The sequence below is a fragment of the Thunnus albacares genome, chromosome 11 (genome assembly GCF_914725855.1).
Source record: "Thunnus albacares chromosome 11, fThuAlb1.1, whole genome shotgun sequence".
In the NCBI taxonomy this organism is placed as follows: Eukaryota; Metazoa; Chordata; class Actinopteri; order Scombriformes; family Scombridae; genus Thunnus; species Thunnus albacares.
The window spans coordinates 12,971,884-12,997,289 of NC_058116.1; the positions used below are offsets into that span (position 1 = coordinate 12,971,884).

At 39.6% G+C, this 25,406-nt stretch overlaps 3 protein-coding genes across 4 annotated transcripts in view; 2 read left to right on the top strand and 1 right to left on the bottom strand.

The window, feature by feature from the left end:
• Positions 1 to 578: 578 nt before the first annotated feature.
• Positions 579 to 7,309, top strand: cfap91 (cilia and flagella associated protein 91). Its single transcript, XM_044365928.1, has 17 exons — positions 579 to 770; positions 878 to 954; positions 2,015 to 2,172; positions 2,325 to 2,405; positions 2,594 to 2,650; positions 2,747 to 2,925; positions 3,093 to 3,270; positions 4,071 to 4,228; positions 4,341 to 4,523; positions 4,918 to 5,057; positions 5,137 to 5,247; positions 5,344 to 5,415; positions 5,833 to 5,979; positions 6,066 to 6,287; positions 6,421 to 6,569; positions 6,683 to 6,774; positions 6,998 to 7,309. Exons 1-17 carry the CDS (start codon positions 683 to 685, stop codon positions 7,186 to 7,188), a joined length of 2,283 nt encoding a protein of 760 aa, XP_044221863.1. The 5' UTR covers positions 579 to 682; the 3' UTR covers positions 7,189 to 7,309.
• Positions 7,310 to 8,376: 1,067 nt separating this feature from the next.
• On the top strand, positions 8,377 to 18,853 carry nr1i2 (nuclear receptor subfamily 1, group I, member 2). Its single transcript, XM_044365943.1, has 9 exons — positions 8,377 to 8,676; positions 9,694 to 9,872; positions 13,684 to 13,814; positions 14,247 to 14,416; positions 14,499 to 14,821; positions 14,923 to 15,068; positions 17,766 to 17,882; positions 18,035 to 18,140; positions 18,230 to 18,853. The coding sequence occupies exons 2-9, from the start codon at positions 9,700 to 9,702 to the stop codon at positions 18,375 to 18,377; spliced, it is 1,314 nt and encodes a 437-aa protein (XP_044221878.1). The 5' UTR covers positions 8,377 to 8,676; positions 9,694 to 9,699; the 3' UTR covers positions 18,378 to 18,853.
• Positions 18,854 to 20,345: 1,492 nt separating this feature from the next.
• Positions 20,346 to 25,406, bottom strand: part of gsk3ba (glycogen synthase kinase 3 beta, genome duplicate a) — a 38,956-nt gene continuing 33,895 nt past the window's right edge. For both annotated transcript variants that reach the window (XM_044365944.1, XM_044365945.1), the window contains 3 exons: positions 24,335 to 24,521; positions 23,959 to 24,057; positions 20,346 to 23,567 (listed from right to left, as the gene is read on the bottom strand). In XM_044365944.1, coding sequence (XP_044221879.1) covers positions 23,497 to 23,567; positions 23,959 to 24,057; positions 24,335 to 24,521 — 357 coding nt within the window. In that variant the 3' untranslated portion in view covers positions 20,346 to 23,496. The remainder of the gene's footprint in view (positions 23,568 to 23,958; positions 24,058 to 24,334; positions 24,522 to 25,406) is intronic.

Sequence of the window (25,406 nt, forward strand, 5' to 3'; positions counted from 1 at the left end):
TTTAATTATCTCGTCTTCGTTTTTGACAAATTCTCTTTATATATTGGTTTTCCATTAGTTTGGTACGGTGAAAGGCTTTAGATACTACGATTCCCATGAGCCTCTGCCACCATTACTGTGGACGTTTCCTCGTTGCAGTTGGGTATAAATTAACGTTAAGTTACCGAAGTGCACTATAGTTGATAAGATTAATATGACTGTGACTATAGGTGTATTAAAGACACTCAGAAGCTCAAAGTGACCTGATTTAAACAGCTGGATTAATGCAGTTTTCACAAATTTTCACTAATTTGTCGTCTCTGCTCGCTGCTACCAGTGCAAGTATCTAAACATGAGGTAGCGGTGTGTGGTGATTGGACGGTTCTTACCGAAATGCTCCTTGGGAATCGTAGTGAACTTCTTTCCTTGCATTTTTAGGCTTATCTCTTTGACTTTTATGAAAGAACCACATATTTTGTAAAGCAGTTGAACATCACTTATGGAGATGGATGTTCCTTCAAGACTAAGGTGCTCCAGCTGCCAGAATATGATGAGAAAAAGAAGGAAGTAGACGCGCGCAATAAGTCCTCCCCCTTCCAAACAGTCTCCATGGTTACGTATATACATACCACACACGTCATCGATATTGCTGTCTGCGAGAGAAATTAGTCGGAAAAACACTTTGTTTAGTTTAATCAAGAAAATGAGTGTATCTGTCACTCGCACAATTCCTAAGAAAAATGATGCTAATAAAGTTGCCAGACGGCAGCGAGTTTATGACTACTTGTATGGTGAGTAAACAAACGCTACGTTAACGTTAGCTGTCCAGAGCTAACTGTTAACATTTTAAAACTGGCAAGCTCAATTGGTTGACATTAATGAAACTGTTTTGCCACAGATCCAATTCACACACTGTCATCGGAGGTAGACCATGCCAAGTCTAGTCTCAAGGCCTATGCGTCTAAGGACCGAGTAGTAAGCTTATTACTTTATTTATGCTTCACCTAAATATTGGTTGTGTTGCTAACGTTTTAAGATCTGTCATCATCACCTAAGGTTAAGCCCTAACTGCTGTAACGGAAATCAAAAGTTACATAACGTTAAGTCGAAGTAAACTTTTACCAGCAACTGTGTAAGTTAACTCTTAAACACTAGATATTATGTTGGGTTAAACTGTATTAAATAGGAAACATGGTTATGTTAGTTACACAGCTGTCTATATCTCTTTGTTAAAACTGTAACAATAAAGTAAAATATAAAAGTAAAAAAAAAAACATTGTTTTCATGTGTTTAAAGTTTAAACTTTTCTTGTTCCTTTAGCTGGATGTTTGAGCTTCACCGTGCAGAATGATGTATGTGCAGAGTTTCACACTAGAAGGCTGTTTTTACTTTCATCTGCTGAAAGTGGAAAGTTTCTCTGCTCACTGAAAATCTGATTTTAAGGCCTACGAGCATGATTTGTGACCTCACAAATAGTTTGGAAGCCAATCCTGGTCCAATACTCAATTTACACAAATGTGATGTGGAAACTTGAAGCCTCCAGTACACAAACACTGAGAATGGACTTTACAGTGAAGTAGGAGACATCTTGTGTCCAGCAGAAAAACTTTATAAATCAAAACTATTTGCATATTTATCTAAATTTAATTAATTCATTTCAAGGATTTTAGAAAGATAATTGAACTTTATCAGACACAAATTATCATTCAAAGTAGTGTATTTTATATACAGTAAATCTTAAAACATGTCTGGAGGGGATCTTTAAGAATCTAAAAACTATTTACCAGCCATTTTATTTCTGAAATAGAGTTGACCCATTATTAAGCTGGCAAATACCTTTTATTAGATAAATCCATAGCAGGTGCAAGTAATTTTGTACCCTGTTAATTAAATCTATTTCACAGGAAATAATTCCATGGCCACATGACCCATAACCAATATTCTTTGTTACTTGCTAATGTTTATACATGAAAACAAAGAAACTGACTCAATGTAAAGTGCACTCGCTGACACTGTTTCTCTCTGCCTTACTCAGAGAAAAGTGCCAGTGTTTGGGTCCATGTTCAGCAACCTGCCCCACCACCCACGGTATACTCTTCAGCTGGACCTTGTAGACCCAGTCCCGGCCTCTATTGATCGTTGCTGGCGAGGCCACATAGAACAGCGCAAAGAGGCACTGCAGCAGCTGGCTGGGTAACACGAACAGAACAGACACACGTTTAATGAACAACAGCAGTTACTGTGTTGTATTAATTCAAGGTTAACACTATTGCTCACTATAAACATAAACTATGTTCCTCGGCATATCAGTTTGCGGCTGTGAGTCTTTATTATCTTCTTGACAGGGTTATTCCAAATACTCAGCCGTGGCTGAAAAGGGAGGAGTGTCATGTGACCGGAGCTGACCGCTGGAAATACTTTAAACGGTTTGATGTCCTAGCCTGCACTCTGAATCTGTGATGTAATACAGACATGCTAATTTCACTGTGGAGCAGTTACTGCACCTCTGTGTGATATGATGAGAGTTTACAAAAGATAACTACTATGCTGCCCAGGTTCCTACATCAAATATTGACATAGTCGCTGACGTGATGTTCCATTCTGTTTCTTTTAGCCCCCTAATTCCATTTGCACAGCAGATTCCCCCGGATGTGATTTTTGCTTTTCCCAAGTAAGTTCAACAGGTTCCTTGTGTTATTTTATTTTTTGCATTATTTTCCACTTTTATTGTGCCTTTTTGCACATCCTATTGTTTTTTTCTCGTCAGGGAAGACTTTGAATCCACTGGTGGAAAGAATGCTGAGCAACTGCCCACCCACTTCACTGTGGGGGTCCAGACAGACTACAGGGAGAGTGAAACACAAACAGACCCGTACAGCCCTGAGTATGTGGTACAGCCTGGGACGACTCCCTCAGAGCTCCTGACACTGGCAGCTTTGACTTGGGGTACAAAATCCACTGTTGAGATTTTCACCAGTTATAGATTATAATGGATGATTACCTTATTAAAACCACAAATCTCAAGTTTTACTACCAGTCCTATCAGCTGAATACTCTACTAGTTCATTTAGTCTTATAATTAGCTTAGCAGTGCCTGTCCTCATTCCCCTCAGGTCGGGGTCTGCCTGCAGGCCTAGCAGAAGTGGAAATGATAGAGCGGGCACGTGCCAAACAGGTTTGGGAGGCCACCCTTCCTCCGCTGGATGACCTGAGTCAGTTGGACAAAAGGAGGCGTATGATGGAGGAGATGGAGGCCAAAGAGTGGGCTTTCAGAGAAGGAGAAATCCAGAAGTGAGTAGTGCTGCACCTTAATTGCTATTATTTAACTTAATAGCTACTTATGTGTCTGCCACAGTGTGTTTTTTAATACTGCCACTGTGGACACCAAAGGAAAGGTTAAAATTCTACACATGCTGGCTTTAAAGCAGCTTTAATCAGTATTTTCATATTTACATTGGATGAAACTGTTTAATGTGAAAGGTGTCAGTTGTAATGAACCAGCTCAGCTCATTGTTTTGGTTTTCCGGCGGCAAATTTACTGTTCACTCACACCACTCTTATCACTGTCATTTATGCTTTAAAAAAAAAGCTCTGATGAACTAGCTGTATGCCACCCGCCCACCACCAAAAGACAGACATAGATAACGACTAGCTGGTGAACATAGTGGAGCATTTAGATATTTTCCTCACACGCTGGTGGAGAACAAAACAGAGCTAAAAGGAGAGTGAATATTGGACTTACATTGGTAGATGTTTAAATAGGCAACAGGCTAACATGTTCACCATATCAACTCAAAAGAATATGTAGGTGTTGTGTTTATAGCTTGGTTCTGCTGCCCCCAACTGGCCAGAAAATATGCTTTGGGAGCTTTAAGCAGAGTAAGTACATACTGACACATGGGTTTGAACAAAGTTCCTCCACTGTAAAGGCAGTTTCTCTAATCAAAATGCCGCAACTGTACTACTTGGGTCTAATATACGTATAGTATAACCAAGGAGGATATGTAGGGCATACCCAGTTCTTGGCTTATTAATGCATAACCTGCTCTTCTGCTATGGCCTGTGCTCTCGTTGCTGTGGGTGGTGGGCAGGTTGCAAGAGACTCGTCTTGCTGTGCTGACAGACCTGCTGAGGCAGAGAGACGAGGCCCAGAAAGAAGTCACAAACAAGAGACTGAACCAGATATATTCTAAGCTCCAAAAAGACAAGGAGACCAAGCTACACAAGATCCACAATGACTACGTGAGGTGTAAGACAACCGCTGCCTCTGCTCTAACATAATGGTCTGTAATAAATGTGTTATTGAAAGCTTTGTTTCACTCCTTCCCATTTTTATTTTCTATTCCATTGTTTTTCTGTAGCACTGAGAAAACTGGAAGCTAAAAGGAGAAATGAGATGGGGAAGATAGAGCGACTTGGCGTTGTCAAAGACTATACATACTACTCTTCTCAGAAATATGCTCCTCGGACCCGCACGGATACTTTCAGCAACAGGAACACACTCAATAATGAGTTAAAAAGCCACTACTTGGACACATACGAAGGTCTGAATCTACATGCTCTTACACAGATTAAGTGGGTGATTTCCATAATAGCACCTCAGAGACAACAATGTCTCCGTCAGCTTTAAGTTTTTATGCTCCCAGCTGATTGAACAGTCTTACGATCTGAGAGCAGTGTTGATATCTACTTATAATGTGAACTTCAAACCCACATCTTTAGCCTGGCTTTTGATTAGAATGTTTTATGGCCATTATTTAGTTTATTTAACCATTTATTTTATTGTATTCATGTTACAACATGTTTTTTATTTCAGTCAGTCATCTGTAAAGCACTTTGAATTGCACTGACCTGTATGAAAGGTGCCATACTAATAAAATTTGATTGTTTAATTAAATTTTTTTTTTTGGTAACCTTTGACTTTTTTGTTAATCACAGGCTTGCTAGAGCTAGAGGCAGGACTCTCTGCCTCAGTCCGCAAGCCATGGGTGAAAAGCAACAAACCCAAAGTCAACACCATCAAGGATGTAGAGAAGCCCGCTGAGAGAAGAGAGATAGAACTGATGAAGAAATACAGGGTAAAGCAGAAAGAATATGTTCATAAAGCATGCCGCTTAAATTCTAGATACACATGGATTACAACTTTTGGCTCCATAGGCCCTGAGAAAGGAGAATGAGCAACTGACAAAGAAGTCCTCGCGTTTCCTTGTCAAGAAGGAGAAGCCTGTTCCTCGTCCTGCTACTCCCAAAGTGGAGGAGCCACCGGAGGTCAGCTAATGTCTCTGCCTAAATGACACAAACCATGTTCATCCTAAATGTTATCAGGGGTGCTATTTGTTAATTAATTTACATGTCCTTCATTAGGGGGATGAGGAGATCGAGCTTGCATCCATCCATTTGCAGAAACTACTGAGAGGAAGAAGTTTTCAATACGAGGTCTGTTCATGTTTGCATGTGTGTGTTTATTTAAAAAAGAAAAAGAAATTTGCATTTGTACCAGGTCAGCTGCTTAAGCGGCAGCTCCACCGCTGTCAGTGTGTGACTGTGTCTATGAATGAGAGGCTAAAATTGTAAAGCACATTGTCCAGTAAGGTAGAAAAGTGCTATATAAGTGCAGTACATTTACCATTTTAGAGTGTTTACCACAACTGTTATGGAGTCACAGTCACCTAATGCTTGATTATCTTGCCTCACTTGTAAGTCGCTTTGGATAAAAGCATCTGTCAAATGACTAAATGTAAATGTCTTTACCTGTATGTCTGTGACTTTTTTATGCCTGGAGTGCTTATAGAAATGTTGTGTTTAAAGTTGTTTGGAGATCTCTATTCTTTTTCTGTTTGTGTTGTAATACAGGTGTTTAACGACAAGGAGAACCATCTGGAGCTCATCCAGGAACTGAGGACCATTCACGCCCTGCAGAGGGAGGAGCAGGAGCTACAGAAAACTAACAAAAATCTTGTAATGACCCTGAAAAAACAGAGAGACAAACATAGACAGAAGGTGAAACACGCACAGACACACATTCACATACAAAATTTTCCTCCAACTCCAAACAGTGTCATTATCCATTATCTCTCCCCTCCCAGACCTCTCAAGAGGAGGCCTCTCAGGCCAGAAAGGTAGATGGAGAGCTTGAGCACCTGTTCGACACCTTGTCCAAGGAGCTGATTCGTCTCCAGGAAGAGCGCAGGATCCACGCCTTTACGCTACTGGCTGAGAGAGGCCGTCGCCTCCGTGAGGCTGAGGAGAGTGGAAGGAGACAGGTGGAGGAGCGCAGACGCAGAGAAGAAGATGATATCTTCAAACAAGTATGTCCATGCGCCACATTTTAACGAAAAGTGTACGAAGGAGATTGTTATAAGAATAGTATTTGTGTCTGCATGTGGTGTACTTGTTTTAATGCCCAGCATGTATGTGTGTGTCCTTAACACTGTGTCACAGGTGGTGCAGGTACACCAGGAAACTGTGGATTTGTATTTGGAGGACATCATCCTGGGGACCTTGGAGAGGACAGCTGACCAGCAGGCCAGAGAGGAGATCCGCAGGATGGCGAAGGAGGTCAATGACATCGCTTACGCCATGGAGGAAAGGTAATGGACACCTCACACCTCAGCATGGCTACTTATGCTTTGTATTCAGAAATTCAAACCCATGGTCAATAAACAAAATTCATTTGTATGCGTATGTGTGTGTGTGTGTGTAGTCGGAACAATCTTCAGTCGGAGGAGATTGTGTCAGAGTTAGTGTACAGTTTCCTCATCCCAGAAGTTGAGAAGATCAGTGTCAGGCAAAGAGGTTTGGGAGATTTTTCTGCTTCCACTGTATTTACACATGATTATCTTATAAAATACAACTGCACTATCTTTACTGTTTACTAATTTCAAGTGTTATAAGAAGACAGTATTTGCAACAACAATAAAAAACATATGAAAAGGCAAAAAATGTCCCTTTCTCAATAAAAACAAAAAAAAGACAGATGAATGTTAAAGTTTAACGTTGTGATTTCTCTTTCTCCCAGTGCACCAGAGGCAGCACAGACACTTGCGGGCAGCTCATAGTATCATTCAGGGGACAGCAGAGCCACCTAGGAACCTTCCTAGTATACCGGGGGCCTCTCAGTCGACCTGTCCCTCTGAAAGAGCCTCCAACAAAATCCTGGAGGAGACGATCAGCCAAGTGGAGCAAGAGCAGGGAAAGGAAGCAGAGTAGCACCAAACTTCTCAAACTTAGAAAAGAGAGGGCTAGAAATATTTCAAACTGTACTGAGGTGCAATTCTGATGTCTGAATTTGTTGTTCACTCGTATTATTAAAGTATAAGTTTCACCATCACTGTGAGTTTTGGGGTGAATTATAGCCCTCTGATCATTATGTTTTATTTAGAATACACTGCATGTTTTCTGTTCACTGTGAAGCACTTCTGCATCTTGATTTGACAGATCTGACTTCATGAATATCTGAGGATGTTTCAGGGAGGCTTTTTATTGAGAGACGGAATGAAAATTGAATGTTAATTGTATTTAAACACCATATCATTGTTTCAGACATCAGACTAAGCCCTTATCCCTGTTAGGAGAAATGTGCATTTGCTGCTGGCTAGAGTACTCCAACATATAGAAACTAGGATAATGTGGCATGTAAACATCTAGTCCAGCTTTCTGACCATTCTATACCATATCAGTAAAACAAGAACGTGATGGTAAATGATGTCATAATGATCAGCACACTGAAATAAAGTAAAGTCTGATTTTGGTAATGCAATATAAATCATAAATTACATTTTTGCTCTTGTTTCCCAATACCAGTGATCAGATGGAGAAGCTAGTGGTAACCAGCAGAGTTCAGGCAGCCAGAAACAAAACTGTGATCTCTCAACTGTTTAGGTTACTCAGTCAGTATAGAAATGAGGGCTGAGATTGAGTGGCAGAATTCAAGACACACCTGCACCCAGACGATGAGAAACCTGGTGTTATGGTCATTTATTATCCTGCCTGATTGAAAGTCCCCCTCTAGTAAAAAAAAAATAAAAAAATGTTTTTCTTGTTTTTTCACTTGGAGCTTCACCTTGCAGAATGATGTATGTGCAGAGTTTGACACTAGAAGGCTGTTTTCACTTTCATCTGCTGAAAGTGAAAAGTTTCTCTGTTCTCACCTTAAATCTGAGTTTAAGTGCTAAATTGTCAATCAAAATGCAATCTGGCCACAAAAATGCAGAAACTACAGTTTACAGTTTGCAGTTGTCGCACATGCAGACAGAAGTGAGTTTAAAACTTCCAGAATGTCTTTTTTTTTCAGGGACAATTCACCTCATTGTGACCTCAGTTTACCCTACGTCACGTTTGAAGTATTGACGTCACAACAGGTGCTAAAGTGACATACTCTAATCGACGTGGGCGGTGCTGGACGTCTAACCCCGCCTTCCCGCGGGCTGCAGCCGGGGAGTACCTGTAACAACAGTAAACGACACGTTCAGCAGGAAGAGCAAGTGCTAAATTCGTCCTCACCTGTTGAATGTTCAAAAAATCCAGTGGGGGAAAAATCCAGTAGGATTAAACGAAATCTACAAACTACAGACAGCTGTTTGGACATCTGGAATCCCCCCAAATCAGTGAGTTGAATGATCTGGATCAGAGTTTGAATAAAACCTGACCTTTCACCAGCAGGCGGAGAGGAAGGAACAGTAGGACACGTGTTCTCAGGTAAATTGACAGTCAGTCAGAAATGTTTTTAATTATTTTAAAAAGGCTGTTACAAAAGTGTTGCTGCCTGCATGTCAAGGCATGACGGCAGAGCATATACATCCATGCGACAGAGGGGTGAACATGTTTTCACCAGGGTGCAAACACTGTCACACTGCACAGTTTAAAGACACACACACACACACACACACACACACACACACACACACACACACACACACACACACACACACACACAACACCTCACATTACATGAAATACACTGTCATGTAAAAACATGTCAACAGTGGCGTGCGGTGTACACGATTAATGATAAAGACCTGATTCATGTATTTATTGACATTGGAAATACACGTTTGTTTTTTTAGAAAAAAAAATCTCAGTTCAGTTTTACTTAACAAGACTTTGTTTGAGACAATATAGACTAATAACTAATTGTTTGATCTATTTATTTGTCATATTTCAATACCTATATCACTAAATCAAAATGTAATTGAAGTAATATTCAGTTTGAACAGTGTTAATGTGTGGATAATACAAACCACTAAAAACAATGCAACAGCGTCAAGCAGCTTCATAATTCAGTGTTGTTGGAAAGAATAACTGTTCCTGTAGTCTTTTGAAAACTATCTAGCATTCACTGTCCTGCAGTGTTGCAATTTCCTGACACTTCAGAGCACCTGATGTTATTCAATACTCAGTACTAGAATTAAAGACTTTTAATAGACTTAAATTACTCCACTCAGCCTTTTTTTCATACATAGTTAGGCGTCACTGCTCTTTTATTCAAAATGCAGGCTAATAGATGAAACTGATTCAGCTGCAGTATTGTTGTTTTATTGCATTTGAATGCAAAAGCATCAGTACTGCAGATCATATGTCTTGTGTAAATTGATTGTGATTTTTTTTTTAAATTAAACAAACAAGACTGGTAGGTTTGATCTCACACTCTTGTTTGTGCTTGTGTGAAATCCATACGAGTGTAAGTGATGCTAGAATTATCGAATAATCCCTCAGGTGAGAATGAGTACTGTCCGAGAGGCGTTTATGAGGCAAAATGAAGAGGACGACGAAGAGGAAGAGGAAGAAAAGGTGACAGAGGATGAAGAGCTCAGAGCCTGCGGTGTGTGTGGAGATCTGGCCAAAGGTTACCACTTTAACGCCTTGACGTGCGAAGGCTGCAAGGGCTTCTTCAGGTGGGGGCATTTCACTCATCCTCCCTCTCACACACACGCTGCAGTTTCTCACTTTCTTTTTTCTGGTTGTTGTGACATAAATGGCCATAACCACTGTGAACATGTGTGATATAGAAGGAAGTTGACAAAATGCTTCTTACTTTACTTAATTACACACTAGCCTCTTAGACTTGAAAACAAGGAACTGAAACACTCATCTTCAAGGCAGATTTACAGTTTTTTCAGTCTTAAGCAGATTTTCGGGAACACAAAAAAGCAGAGTGCATTATCATCACTTTAAATATACAGTATACTGTGCCGCATAGCAATTTGTACTGCAAGAGACCTTCACTTTCTCCAAACACTCAATCATATCATCACACGTTTCTCACTGACTGTATGAACTATTCCAGTATGTCTGCTATTCAATAACTTTGACCTTATAATTCTTACTCGCCTTTTTCTGATTCAACAAACCGTTGACCGCTTGCTGAGTAACAGTAATGTAAAATACATTAAATGAAAGATGCTATAGCATTTGTATGCTAAGGTGTCAATTCCACAAAGTAATGAACAGTTTTGACACTTATCTGCTGCAGTGGCCTCACAAGTGTTGTAACTTACCATGTGACCACATCTTACCAAACCACCACATACAGTATACGTGTTCCCTGCATTGTCCAACTGTTGTGTAACTGTTACGTATTCTTGACCATAACTCAGTTTCCTTCTTATAATATAAACATATTTGAGAAATGATTGCTTATGTGTTGCGAATTGAGAATCAAAAGGCCCATTTTTGAGAATAGTGCTGCGTTCTCAAAGTTTTTCATACCACAGATAAAATCACATCATGGTGTATAAAAAGAAAATGTAATAAAAGTGGAAAAGCTCAAGGAAAATAAAAAGGAAGAATATATTTTCTCCATCAAATCCTGAAGTCCAGGTTCCTGCAGTCCTTTACTGTCGAAGACATTTAAATTAAAATTAATTAATATATTTGTATGTCACTTGCCATTTATAGCAGGACATAGATTTTCATTCACAGCACACCTATTGTGATATTCTCCCTGGTCACACTTTTTGGATAAAAAGCTTTTCGTGAGAAATCCAACCTTGTCATGACCGTTGATATCATCAGACGTCATGTCCATGAGCTTAGTCAGTGTGACCGGACATGAGATTTCTGGATATGACACTATAAAAGTTGTGTAACTATTGCACCGTCAGAGAATTTCCCACTTTCCCACACCTCCTATCTCTCTGCTTCCATTTTTTTGACAAGCACCCAATGTCCCATTATATGCATCTTCATCAATTATGAAGATATCATTGATTATGGAATCAACATTTTGTAACTTTTGCATATTCCAACACAGCTGTAACAGATTCATTGTGATAAATCTTGAGAAAGGTGTGAGCAGAAGAATTTCCGATGAAATCTGTACTCGGAGTTCTGCCAATTATGTCTTTGATAGTTGTGTGAAAAGTAAGGAACTAACTGAGTGAAAAGAACCAGAGATTATTAAAAGTTAAGAAAATGCATTTGACCTTTTGATGATTGCATCACTGCATATCAAATCTGTCTGCATTGTGACAACACTAGATTACTGGAAATATGAAACTTGAAATTTGTTTGAATGATTAAGTCCATGTCAGGGAATAATACGGAAAGCAGCAGATTTCTATTGCCAGGTCTGACTCATTGCATCATTAGCTCAGTGGAAGTGGACTTGTACTTTCACATTTAAATTCTGTGTGAAAGCCACAAGATATGTGGGACAGTTAGGTGTAAATGTGAGAGTTTCCTATAGTCATTTGTGATTAATAGTTCTCATTCAAGAAGTTGTGGCAAAGTATTTGAGAAATCTGTAAGACCCAGAATAGACTCTACATTAACAATGTGAATAAGATCAAAAGTACACAAATAAAAGTCTCATTTGAAGAAATGCTCATCTACTGAAATATGTTGAGTCTTTTAAGCCAACGATAATTTCCCACAATGTGGGAAACAAACTTCCTAACTTACTGAGTCAAAGCTGAATTAATCAATTTTTGGCCACTAGGATGGAGAAAAACATCAAAACAAGCTGCAGACACAGTCTGGATGTAAAAGTTGTTATGATGAACGTGTCTGCAAACAGTTTCATACTTCTCCTACTTCTACTTGTTTTAGCTCAAGTTTGGTCTACATCAACCCATAGTTCAAAAAAATCAGCTAAAAGAAGCCAAAAATCTCACTAGAGCCGTAGAGTTTGGTGTTAATAATAATAATTAGTGATAATATAGTTTATAGTTTATAGTCTTAGTCAACAGCATCGTTGCAAGGGCATGTACAGCTGAGTTGAATCCCTTAATAAAGTCTCTGAAACTATTTATACATACCAAAGTATTGAGCTTCAGCATCTGTTGTGAATTATTCCATGAAGATTAGTAATATATCTGAAATCAGACCTTCCAGTGTCAGTATTGACCATTGGAACCCGTAGCTGAAGGTCTTCTGAATAGCAAATCTCTTTAGACGATCTTTATAAGTAAACAGAAGCAAGTGATTCTCTCTTCTTACATAGAGAGATGGCCAGCCCTCATTCTGATAAGAGTGCTGTGGTGTGGTTTATAGAGTGATAAGTGGTATCTAGAGATGTTGTTTTGGATATTGTTAAAAGAAAGCTGTGTTTTTTTGGATAAAGCTCAGTTTTTGAGCTGCATAGCACCATAAACCTGAGATCTGTTAGGAAGGTCATTATGAAACCATCTGCAAGCTGTAGAGTCAAATCCAATGGTTCAAAGCCTTTTCGGAAGAACAGCATGATCGATTGTGGAGTTTTGTCCTCCAGCGCAGGATAAAACAGAGCTAAAAGAGCCAAACATTTTTTTGAGGAGTTGTTGGAGGACCTCCACCAACCCCTGTCTGGTACTGGGCAGGTAGTAATGTACAATGAGTTTATCAGAGCTTTTTTTTTTTTTACTGAAAACAGCTGCCTGCTGCTGGAAATGAGGTTGATGAGAGTGGTGAGACTAAACTAATACATTTGCTGGCTGTAAAATAATGAATTAAAAGAGGCTAAAAAGCTCTGCAGAACTGAGAACAGAGTTGGGTTTGTCACTAAGAGCAACACTGTCACATTTATTCATTTATATAGCTTTTTGTAATTAGGGATCTATATCACAATGAAACCCAGGGCATTTTTTTACCCATAGGGACAATAAAGTACATTATTTGTTTCAGTAATTGATTATTGCAGCTTTAAAGATTATTCTATAATTGTTGTCATTCTAAAGTAATTATTATACATTATGTACGTATTATTATCTATTGGCATTAAATTAAAAATAAAAAAAGTAATACCCTGAAAGATGCTGGGGATTTGACAACAAACAAACAAACTTGTACCAAATTTGGGCTGAGCTATACTGTATGTTATGTACAAAATGTCACTGTAATTTGAACTGTAAGCTTCAGACACTTGCTCAGTTTCATTGATTATAGTTTTACTTTGGGCCATACATGCACTGGCAAAAGTATGTTTTATCATTCAATTTTTGCCACCAGATTTCTCTTTTACTCACTGGGATACACTGAAGCTACCTCTGACCACATTACACACAGTATTTGAAATTTGAAAATTGATCCCAGTATGATGTCATCATCTGGTTTGTTTCATTCCATATTCTCAGTTTTACATGTATTACTTTGATGAATTATTTCCTGTCTGATACATTTATGGTTCAAAGTAATGCTCTAATTTAATGTGTCTTTTCATGCATGTGATTTCTAACTTCAGATTGATGTTTGTAAGCTGTTACTAAGTGTATTTTTAAATAAATTCAGACGTGCCATAAAGAGGCCGACGCAGCCCCACTGTCCTTTCCTGAATAAATGCATTATAACCAAAAACAACCGCCGCTCATGTCAAGCCTGCCGCTTCCGAAAATGCCAGGCCATTGGCATGCGCAAAGAAAGTAAGTAACATCCAGACACAACAAATGATCCCTCATCTTTTAAAGACAAATCATTGTTTGTGATTTTATAATGTGTATTTTGTTCATTCAACTATTAGATGCTACTTCAGTAACTACACGAAAATTTGTTACATAAGACATTTACAATTGTATTAAAGACGACAATCTTCCTGATCTTGTGCGTTAGGTAAATTAAAAAGTGCAGTTCTAAAACTGAGCATGTACTTCAGATTTTTTTAAGGATTGCCTAAGAAAGAAACACTTATTTATTTTATATTATGACATGTGTTTCAACATGTAATGTAAAGAGCACTGCAGGAGTGATTTAATATATGAGAAGATATGAGTAAAACCTAATTTGGCAGGGTCCATTTCCATATTTCTCTGGTGACATACAGTACATGCAGCAGGTATTTTTTTGTGTCCTTTTAGTGGTCATGTCTGAGAAGGAGGTATTGGAGAGGAGGATCCGAATCAAGAAGAAAAAAATGCATGGTGCACAATTACAGCTTTCGTCCCAACAGGAAGAAACCATTCAGGAGCTGCTCTGTAGCCACCACAGCACATTTGACTCAACATTTTCCCGCTTCAGTGGCTTCAGGGTGTGTAAACAAATGTAAGAATGTTTGAGGGACTGTCATTGCCATTGTCTTGTTGTCTGACTGATATTTTTTTTTTTTTCAGCCTATGGATAGAAATATAATTCCGGTGTGTAAATACAACCAGTCTACAAGCGAGACCTCTAACCCACTGACCAACTGCCCTACAAACACTTGCACTACATTTAATGAATCTGCCACAGACCCCAGAATATCCTCGTATGCTGGCTCCCTCTCCTTCTCTTCCTCCTCCTCCAGTCTCTTTGGTTTCTTTGACAACCACGAGAACCAAGAGGCGGAAGAGGTCAGAAAAAGCAGCGTTTTTACTGCTCTTCCACATTTGACTGACCTCGCCTCTTACATGATCCAGGACATCATCAGTTTCTCCAAAAGCCTTCAGATCTTCAGGTAAATTTGTGCCTCAGTGTATCTTTCAAATAGGTTTTTTATGACTCATGTCTGTTGGGCAGCATGTATTAACTTTAAAGTGTGTGTCATGTCTCTTTCAGGTCTTTAACCATGGCAGACCAAATCGCTCTGTTAAAGGGAGCCACGTTTGAAATCATGCAGATTCGTTTTAACATGGTGTTTAATGTAAAAACAAGCATCTGGGAATGTGGCCATATGACATACTGCATAGACGACGCTGTACGAGGTGAGACCACTTACACAACAAACCGACAAAGCATTCTTTTATATATTTTGAGGGGAAGCTTGGCTGCATCTACTGTACACTGTGAAATGAACAGATGAGTACATACAAACCATAAATTCAAATTTGCACGGATACAAACTTGCACTACACAAGGTTCTGTGCTATTTTTTATCTACTAATCTCTGTGGAAGATGTAACATTTTGTGCTTACGTGAATGTAAGAACTTACTTCATATTGAAACCTGAATTAATTAATTGTGTACAATAAGGTGTAAACACATTGTTGACATATCATCACCTTTATAAAGTTGATATGGTGAACATGGTAGCAAACAGTTGTTATGAGGTGACATTAGCATTCATTTGGAGACATATTTCTGGTCACCTGATGAATTTAAGTCCAATATTAACTCTCCTTCTAGCCCTGTTTTAAAGGAAATACCTGCCTCTTTGGCTGCTAAATGCTCCACTAAGTTCACCAGCCAGTTGCTAACTTTGTCTGTGTGCCATTTGGTGATGTGCATTTTGATGAGCATTGAGATTGAACCAAAAAAGTAAAGCTGTTGGCTGTGAAACCAAAACAATAAGCTGAAAGACACTAAAATCCTCCCAAGGGCTGCGGGTGATTGCAGAGTCAGCTGAACTTTTCTGTGGGTTCGTCACTACGAGCAGCAACTTTTACATTACACATAGTCATTTGATCCAATGTTGATATAAAATATTGATTAATGCAGATTTAAGGAGGTGGAACCATATGGTGCATAATTATAATCACGTCAAATTAGTTAATTAATACAAACTACATTCAATAATGGTTGTAGCTTGGATTGGAAAAATTTAAGCTAGCACAGGTTGTAAAATACACAAGTGTTGTATGGATGGTACAGGTATGATCTGATGCTGATTAAAGAGTCTGCAGCCAAGAAGTATGTACTGTATGCGGGGAATCTAGGTTATGGTTGGACATTGTGTGAAAATATACAAAACCAAAGCAGACTCAGACATGTCACGCACCTCTGATCCCAGAGAAAAAAAGCAACACCTGCCAATTTGAGCTGATATTTAAATTCTAGCTTGATCGTTGCCAAAAAAATGTCTTGACCTGACTGAGGAGTCAATGAGGAGGTGTTAATTAAGTTTATCATTTCACTCATGTTAGTTTCTATTAGCCTTGTACCTGCTGTATATATGAAGCTGCAAAGTACTAACACAGTCTATGAATGTAGGTATAATGCTCTCAGCACGATTAAATAGTAGATACTGTACTTTTTACTCGTGAGCACTCTCGTCTGTAATAACGTGTGTGTGCACCTCTTATCTCACCTGCTCATATGTGTAACATGACTCTCAGAGGAACACTTGCAGAATGTTGTCAAACAGGTGTTTGTCTGCTCCTTTTCTAAAGATTGAACAAAATGCAGCTGACATCCGATCATTGTCTTCTAGCTCTGTGCTCATTGCATTCAGCTGGCAGACAGTTTACAGTAGAATTAGGTGATACTGGGTTAACACAACAGAGATTATTTTTGTGATTGGCCTTGTGAAAGTTTCATATTGAGTCACTGTTAAGATGGTTTCCATCAACACTTTTGCCACAGGTCTAGCTCAGTGTGCAAGGCATATGAAACCGCATGTAACCATAGCAACAATGCTTATTCTTCATGCACTATTGCCAATTATCTCAGTGGTCAAATTAATCTAATCATTGGTTAAACTGACGACAAACAAACTACAAATTAAAAAAAAAAAAAACAGGTGATGATGTAAAGATAGTGTCTCACTTTTTTTTTTTTGGTAAATAGATGGTGTAAAGATGACGAGCATGAGGTGTTCAGGTGTTCCGCCATATACATCAAACACTGGCAGAGGAAATGGCACTCAGCTACACAGCTTACAACTTACCATTTCTTATCCATAAAATCTTATCTTTCTGTGACAAAGCTTTCACACTGAGATGTCATGATTGGATGTCACAGCATGAGAGCTTAAAAAAAGTAAATATATATAATATGTAGATATGTTTTTTTCTTCTTTGAAAAATGAAATACTCATGACCAAAACATTGTGTCTCTAATAAACTCTAAACTCACATTATTAGATAACAATGAATTATCTAATGCATTAGTCTAATGTTTTAGCATGTGATTTTTAATACCTTTTTAAATATTGATATTAAGGAATTATCAATATGTTGTAATAATGATCCTGATCATCTTTTTGTCCATGTTGCCAAGTCCTTATTTACTGTTAATATTTATAAAATCTTTAAAGGATTAAATATCTTAAAAGTCTCAAAGAAAAACCAGAAAAAAGAAAACAAAATTACCTGTAATGGATGTCATGGTAAATTTAGCATAATTTACATTTCCACAGCATTATCTTCTTCACGACCACACAGTCAAGCCAGAAATGCTGTTCTCACTCACAGATTAATTGCAGTGGATTCCACTTTGCGTAAATGAAACATTTCCTCATTTCCTGAAGATGTTTTACTATAACTCCCTAACTCCCTGAAGTGCTGGAAGGCTTTTAGTATAAAGTAAAGTACAAGTATGTTAAAATCGTACCCAAGTACAGCACTTGAGTAAATGTAATAAGTTAATTTCCTTGCATACACTTGTGTCACTGTTTATTATTGTTTTCCTAGTCCTCTCATCTCTGCCCCGTCCTTGACTTCTGCTCTTGTGTGTCTTGTAGCAGGTTTCCAGCCGCTACTGCTGGAGCCTCTTTTGAAATTTCACCATACACTGCGCAAACTGGGCCTGCAGGAGGAAGAATATGTTCTCATGCAAGCCATGTCCCTCTTTTCTCCAGGTAGCATAAGATTTTCATCAGTACGACATTGTGAACCCTGTAAATACTTACACTTGAGAAACAGGATGCATTTGCATGCATATCAAATATGTAAGCATGTATTTTCAAGTTGCTTTGGATTAGTAGAGATTTGTTTTTATTTAACCTATCAGATCGCCCAGGTGTGCAGCAACACAGCATGATTGATGAGGTACATGAAAACCTGGCGCTCACACTAAAAACCTGGATCGACTGCAAGAGAACAGGCTCAGGAAAACAGTGAGTGAAATACCAAGTGCCACTCAATCCATTGAGTCTGAGACCTTTCACCGCCAATCGGCTTGAACCTTCTTTGTTTGTGCCTCCAGCTTGCTCTATCCCAAAGTGATGGCCTGTCTCACAGAGATGAGGACGATGACCGAGGAGTACAGCAAACAGGTTCTGCAGATCCAGGACATCCAGCCTGACGATATCTCTCCTCTCATAATGGAGGTGTTCAGTAAAAACCCTGTGTAATGACTTCTAATACATACATCTACTGCACATGGACACTCTGGGACCACCTCTGTCATTTAATAATGAAGACTCCAAACTGAAACCCAGCTGAATGTATGTCATGCCCTACTCATATGTCAACTAGCATAAGTTCTGTGCACACTATCTATAAATCAAAGAAACCATCAAAGGGGCCGCATTAAGTTTCTTGCTGGTTACAGTAATCAATCATTTGTTATCTGTTTTGGTTACAGTAAGTGTGTATTGTGTTTTCAGAATGAATGTTGACTTAAAGATGGGAGGTTTTAATATTTTAATATTGCACTCAGTATTGTGAGAGGCAGTGAAGTATGTATGGAAACAGCCGTATCTGCGTAGATATTTATATTTGTTACCTCAGTTTGTGTTCAGTTTTATGTGCCAGTGTCATGGTGTACAAAAAAAAATGCTCTACATCTATTGTAAATGAAACTGAAAAAGGTGCTCTTCAGATTGAAGTGTGTGGTGGTGCCATGTGTTATTAACAGCATAATAAGATAAACACTGCCCCACTGTGGTCATACTAACACAAAGGAAACAGTGAATTAAGGGCTGATCAGTTGGTGCCGTTGCAAAGTTCTGGTTTGGTATGTATAAGAATGCTTCTTAACTTTCACTCGTGAGTCACAGAATTTCTTAGTAAAAAGTGGAACTTTTGTGGAAGCTTTGTATAATGGAGCTAAAAGTAACTTTAAGTCTAAGTGTGAATCTTAAGCACATACTGCAGCGACTCCTAAGTGTAAAATAACGACAAATATCTCTACCCACAATACCCTCCCTGAAGATATGAATCAGCCAATAGCTGCATCACAGCTTCATGCACACCCTGTCATGGTTACAACTACCCATCATTCATAGCGTGTTGAAGCATGCAAGAGGAAAGGTTATATGAGATAATATTATAATAATATATATAAAAAAGATAACATATAAATCAGTGGAGGTGCTATAAAATGTTTGTATGTCAGTTAAGACATATTTAAGTAGAATTTGACCTAAAAATTAAACATTTATATAAAATTGTACTTTAGAATCCTTTTAATTGGTAATTTCTATGTTTTGTCATTCAAATTGTCTTACAAATGCACCAGAATTGTGGAATTTCAAAGCTCAGCTAATATAATGACTATTGCACTTTTTAATCATGCTACCCTTGCTTCATGGATGGAAATGTCAGTCTGTTGGTCCACCATCAGTCCAGACTGAAATATCTCAGAAGTTATTGGTTTACCATGAAATTGTGAACAGACATCAGGATGAATCCTAACTTTAGTGAAGCTTTGACTTTCCCCCGTAGTACCATCAGCAAGTTGACATTTTTGGCTTTTATCTCAACAACTTTTGGATGGATTTCCATTAAATTTGGCAAACACATCATGTCTCCCTCAGGATGAATTGTAATAACTTTGGTGAGCCCTTAACTTTTCTTCATCGGGTTTTGGCAAATTTGAATTTGTCCACAACTTTGGATTATGACAAAATAGAATATCATTAGCAAATCTAATTACATTACTTTTCATGTTAAACTATGTTGGTGAACTGTGAACATGATAAACATATCTGCTTAAATCGACGTGTTAGTATGCTAATGTTAGCAGCTCAAAGCACTAATACATCTGTGATAAGCAAAGCATGACTATTCTAACTTGGTCCTGTAATACATATATTAAAAAATCTTCTTCATATTGAAAAAGTAGTGTGACTTTGTAGGTTTCATCAATTTATCATAATTTTCCAAAATATGGGAGTGTGTCACTGCTGCCTCTGCAATTAGGAGCATGAGACCAAGTCTTCACACTTATTCTCAACTCTAAGAGAAAAATTACATCATTCTTAAAATTTTGACAGTTAAAATTTTACTCTCAGGGGCTACATACATACCAACCCCTAACATCAATTTTAAAGAGACAACAGCACACTCATTTAAAGAAGACAAAACAAACAATGAGCTTGATCATTTCCAGGCTATCCTACTCTTTATTTAATGCAAATTACAGTACCAGGGAACTATTCCTCAGAGCACGCAGAGGGAATATTTACAGAGGCGCACATTTAGCATACCTTCACAGAACAAAAGAAAAACAAATGAAATAAAAATTTCAGTCACAAACGGAGGCATTCAAGTAGTAGTACTGTTATACTGGATGTTTTTGTAGTATTTTCTATGATTTTTCTTTTCTTTAACCCCAGTTGGCACATTATACTAGTGTTTATGCAAGTATAATGCACTAGTATAATACACTAGCATGTGTACTTGCTTGTCTTCTTTTTTGGTAACCTTTGTGGTGTTTTTATTGAACTGGAGTTAGGGGGTAGGGTGAAGTGGTCAAACTCTCTAGTGGAGGGTTGCAACACGTTCATGAATGCAAAATTACAGCAAGCAGGAGACAGGAGAAAGGCTACATGACTCGACCCCTTAGGTGCTACTGAATTCCCCCCAAAATATGCAGACAAGGAGGAGAATGAACAAGAGGACAGAGAAGCAACGACATATCCAGAGAAGGGGAGGAGGGGGGGGGGGGGACATGAATACATTATTGCCTCTGAGGATGGCTCATCATAACTACATCATAGTTTGGCTTTGGTAACAGAACCAACACTGTGAGTAATACAGAAACTGTACTGTATTTTATATATACAGTATATTTTAGGCCTTTTTTTAAACCACCGCTGCCACCACCACCATCCACAACAGCCCCCCCCCCCCCCCCCCCCTCCCCACCCCAACCACACTTCATGCCCCGGAGTCCGTGCCAGGACCGTGGTACACATGTTTGTGCGTCTCTATGTGTCCAAGATAAAACCTTTTAACATCTATTAAAATAAACACTTTTCTACTGTATCTTCAGTAAAGGAAAAATATCCTTACAATGAATGTCTGTATATTACATAGAAGTGTGCAATGAAGAAGGGGAAAGAGGTGCAAGCAGAGGGGACTGAAAAGTGTGTATCAGTGTGCATGTGATTGTGTTGTAGGATAGCAGGACATTCAACAGCACCAAAGGGAGAGTCACAATATCAGGGAGGGGAGGGGGGGGGGGGAGTGATGGCGGGGGCCGGGTGAGGGGGGAAACAAGGCGAAGGTGTATGAAAGCAAAGGCACTCCAAACTATAGTTACACTATACATAACTAGTTCTTGTTACAATAATACAGCTGTCATCTACTGTACTGTACAGGTAAGATTGAACATATGGCTGGATAAAGCTGATCATCATCTACAATATCCATAAACAACATCAGTTTTGCCCTGATTCTGTTTTGTTTTTTTTTTTAATATCTTTTTCATTACTTTCCCTACCCTTTGTCATCTTTGTTTTTGCTCATAAACAGTACATGGGTCTGCATATATACATACCTTGAACACAACATGGAAAAAAAATAATCAACATAACAACATAAAAAAACAACATACAAGTCATACAAGTCAGAATTTTGGTGAGGAGCATTTATACTGTATATACAAATTCAGCTTTTTTTTTTTTCCTTCTCTTTTTTTTTTTTTTTTTTTTTTGTTTTCTCATTTTGTAGTGAGTATTCTCTGTAAATAAGACGGTTCGACGGACTGTACCAAATGGCTCTATGTGCGGCAGGTGGAGAAAGAGAGAGAACGCTAGGCTAACACTTCAGTCAGTGGTCACAACACATGAGACAGTCAGCGGCGTGTCAGGAGACCCCCGAGAACCACAGCTGATACTTCTCAAGAAGTGGAGGAGAGGTGAGTGTTAAGAAACATCTTGAATTCTTCACAGAGACAGAGAGAGAGAGAGAGAGGAGGGGGGGGTTGTTTGTCTAGACACTGCACTGTCACAGAAAACACTGTTACAGACAGAGTCGGTACAAAGACGGGGAATAGAGCACTGCCCTAAATCCATCTACAGCTTTAATACAGACAACACAGGAGAGCAGGGAAGTGACTGCTGGAATCTTAACACACTCCAGCTAAACCAGAAAAAAACAAAAACACCACCTTATCTAGATCTATTGTCTTTAGGCAGCAGCAAATATTGCCACTGCTCTGCCAGATATGAGCTCACCATAAATGATTTCTGAACCATTGTAGTTAATATACATATATCTATATATACTTTTTATACATAAGGAAAAGTAATATATAAACTGTGTATGTATGCATGTTTGTTTTGTATTGTATGTATATATTATACAAGCACACAGGACCAGATACATGTCACATCCATCGCACATGGCAATCCAAGAACATCTGCCCGGGAGTACAAAACAAAAATTTAAAATAAGGTCGAGTAAAACAGCTTGCTAACCATTTAAAAACAACCCCAGGCAAAAAAAAAAAAAAAAAAAAAGAACCCGTCCAAACATTACCCCGCACATACATCCAGGATCATCATGCATCCATGTGTCTGAGGATGTGTGTGTGTGTGTTTGTGTGTGCGTGTGTTTGTTTATGAGTGTGTATGTGTGTATACGCGTGCGTGAGCCTCATGCCTTGTCTGCGGAGGTGAGAAGTGAGAGGGCGGGGGTGGGAGTGACCCCCGGGTGATCCTAACCATACTCAGGCCATGCACTACAGGAGGAAACAAAGGGGGGGAGGGGAGGAGGGGGAGTCGGTCAGGTGACACAGGGGTCAGAGGTCAAAGGATGAGGATGCAGAAAAATTGGACAATGTAGGGGAGGACGAGGGAAAGGGGGGGGGGGGGGGGGGGACAGCGTAGGACTTTTTTTCTACAGATTGTCCTCTTACAAACATTAGCAGGCTAGCATTGTGTATACATGTACAGTGTACTTTTATCTTTAGTACAGTCGACAAACACCTCTGGCTCTGCGCTTTGCTTCCCCGTTGAAAGGGCACGGAGAGACGTCTTTGACGGAGGATGGAGTAGAGTTCAAACAGCTGGATGAGGGGCCAGTCGGGGTCAAAGGAAGTGGATTAGGGGTACTTGGTTTGTGGTCGAGGCATGGGGCTGTTGGCTAGCTGTTGAACCCGGACTGCGTCAGCATCGCTCCGCTGTTGTCAGGGAGGAGAGCAGGGCAGAGCAGAGCTGAGCGGAGCTCACCCCCTGGCCGGGGCAATGGAGAGGCCGTGGGCTGGGGCTGAGACCGGGGCGGGGCGGGTGCTCTGCAGGCTCAGGAGGTGGAGTTGGAGGCCGAGGCAGAGGCGGTGGTGGTGCTGGAAACTCGTTCTGTGCTGCTACCATCTATGGACAAGAAGAGGAACTTGTCATTTGCAGTAAAACGATTACCTGAACTTAATAAGGAAAAAGGTAAAGAAAGAAAGACACAGAACAGTGAGAGCTAAATGTAAAAGACTGTGTGTCCTTCTGTAAACTCCCCTTACAGCCACCTCAAAGCTGCTGGGAAAATTCAGGCAGAGAATGTGACCAACAGTTAAAGGTTGCATGTAGCAGCTGGGCAGGTGTGAACATATGACATTGACCCAGTTGCAATCATGTGGGAAAGGTAAGCAGCTGCCTCTAGTCAAAGCAACAGCATGTTTAGGGTCTAGGGGCTAACAGCAGACCACAACCAGTGTTGTAAACCAATAAATATTGAGCTGCAAGTGTCTGGTGGAGGAGGTGTGGTTCTTACCTGTGGTGGCAGAGGCGTTGGTTGGGGTAGAGGCAGAGGCCTGGCTGCGGGCGTGGGCAGGGATGAGTATGGAGACCAAAGATGGATTACTGGATAACTCTGAAAGAGAAAGTTGCCAGGTCATGTTTTTACAAACCTGTAACTTCACACATAGATGATATACTATATGTGCTACTAAGAGGCAGGAATAATTTTGACAGTGAAGGAAATAAATTGGCACCATAATTTTATATAAATGGGTAAACTGAGTCATTATTCAAACTACAGATCACCAATCTTCTAAATGTGTTATTTTAATAAATGTTTTTTGGCAATGCAAAGCGTGTTATTTGCCTCTGACTACATCTGCATGGATCTGTTCTGAGCACGTACGCACCTTGGGTGGTGAAATTGAAGAGTGAGGGCTTCTCCCTCCCGTTGGGCAGTTTGACGTTGGGGTCGCGCAGCTCGTCGAAGAAGGAGTGTGCGCAGGCCTCTAGAGGGGTGAGGCGTGCTGTGGGCGTGTACTCCAGCAGGCGAGAGCACAGGGCGATGGCCTCAGGGGGCGTGCGCGGCCGGAACACCTGAACACCAATTAAGACAGACAGTCAGACTTCAACCGGGATCACATGAGGTCTATTCATGAGTGCCATCAAATACAATTAAACAGTCACTGTTGTTAACACAAACACAAGACAAGCATGTCTGCTAGAAGATGAAGAGATGATTTTTAATGTATCATATGAAACTGGTACTGGGATGTATAAATGAATGCATGATTTACTGAGCAGCTCTGACTGAATGCAGTTACAAAAAGCGACCACAGCAGGGCGCCTGAGAGGCAGCGTGAGGACCTGCTGCTGCCTGCTGATTGGACGACTCTGTTATCCAATGGAAGAGCTGTGGGTGGGACGGCTGAGGGGAAGTCAGGAAGAGAGTTTCCCACTTTTGCTGTATCCCATTTGATTTAAAAAAAAAAACATGCACCAAGATGAGAGCATGAAGCGGAGAACCATGTGACAGTTTGGATGATATGTCAGTGTCACACTGACAGCTGAAGCAGGGCCGAGTAAGAACTGACTGAGCAGGGTGGACACTTTGGTCATATTTGTGGTTCAAGACACTGCTGTGAGATGACACAGATTCATCACAACCAACCCTAAAAACATGTTTTATTAAGAGTCAGTCCAAAACATCTGCCAAATGGGGGCCAGGGCATGTATTCTCATATTCTCCTCTATATTTGTCATTACATATATTTCATTCCCATAGGCCTACATCCAAAACAACATTACTACTTTTGTTTCTTTCCTCAATACAACCTCCGATGAGAAATATTATTAATGTCTCCGCCCAGTTGCAGTATAATCAAACGCACCTGCAGAGCGGTTGCCCCCACGCTAAACTGATACAACAGCCTACATGAGTCTCTAATTTTACCTGTAAGACTCGTGTTGTAATGCTGTTGT

What these genes read in the sequence shown, in the direction of transcription:
- cfap91 (XM_044365928.1), top strand. Translation starts at nt 683, where the DNA reads ATGAGTGTATCTGTCACTCGCACAATTCCTAAGAAAAATGATGCTAAT. An exon ending in ATGCGTCTAAGGACCGAGTA is followed by an intron (nt 955 to 2,014) that starts GTAAGCTTATTA and finishes TGCCTTACTCAG; the next exon opens with AGAAAAGTGCCAGTGTTTGG. An exon ending in GAGACAAACATAGACAGAAG is followed by an intron (nt 5,980 to 6,065) that starts GTGAAACACGCA and finishes CTCCCCTCCCAG; the next exon opens with ACCTCTCAAGAGGAGGCCTC.
- nr1i2 (XM_044365943.1), top strand. Translation starts at nt 9,700, where the DNA reads ATGAGTACTGTCCGAGAGGCGTTTATGAGGCAAAATGAAGAGGACGAC. An exon ending in GGCTGCAAGGGCTTCTTCAG is followed by an intron (nt 9,873 to 13,683) that starts GTGGGGGCATTT and finishes AAATAAATTCAG; the next exon opens with ACGTGCCATAAAGAGGCCGA. An exon ending in AAAAGCCTTCAGATCTTCAG is followed by an intron (nt 14,822 to 14,922) that starts GTAAATTTGTGC and finishes TGTCTCTTTCAG; the next exon opens with GTCTTTAACCATGGCAGACC.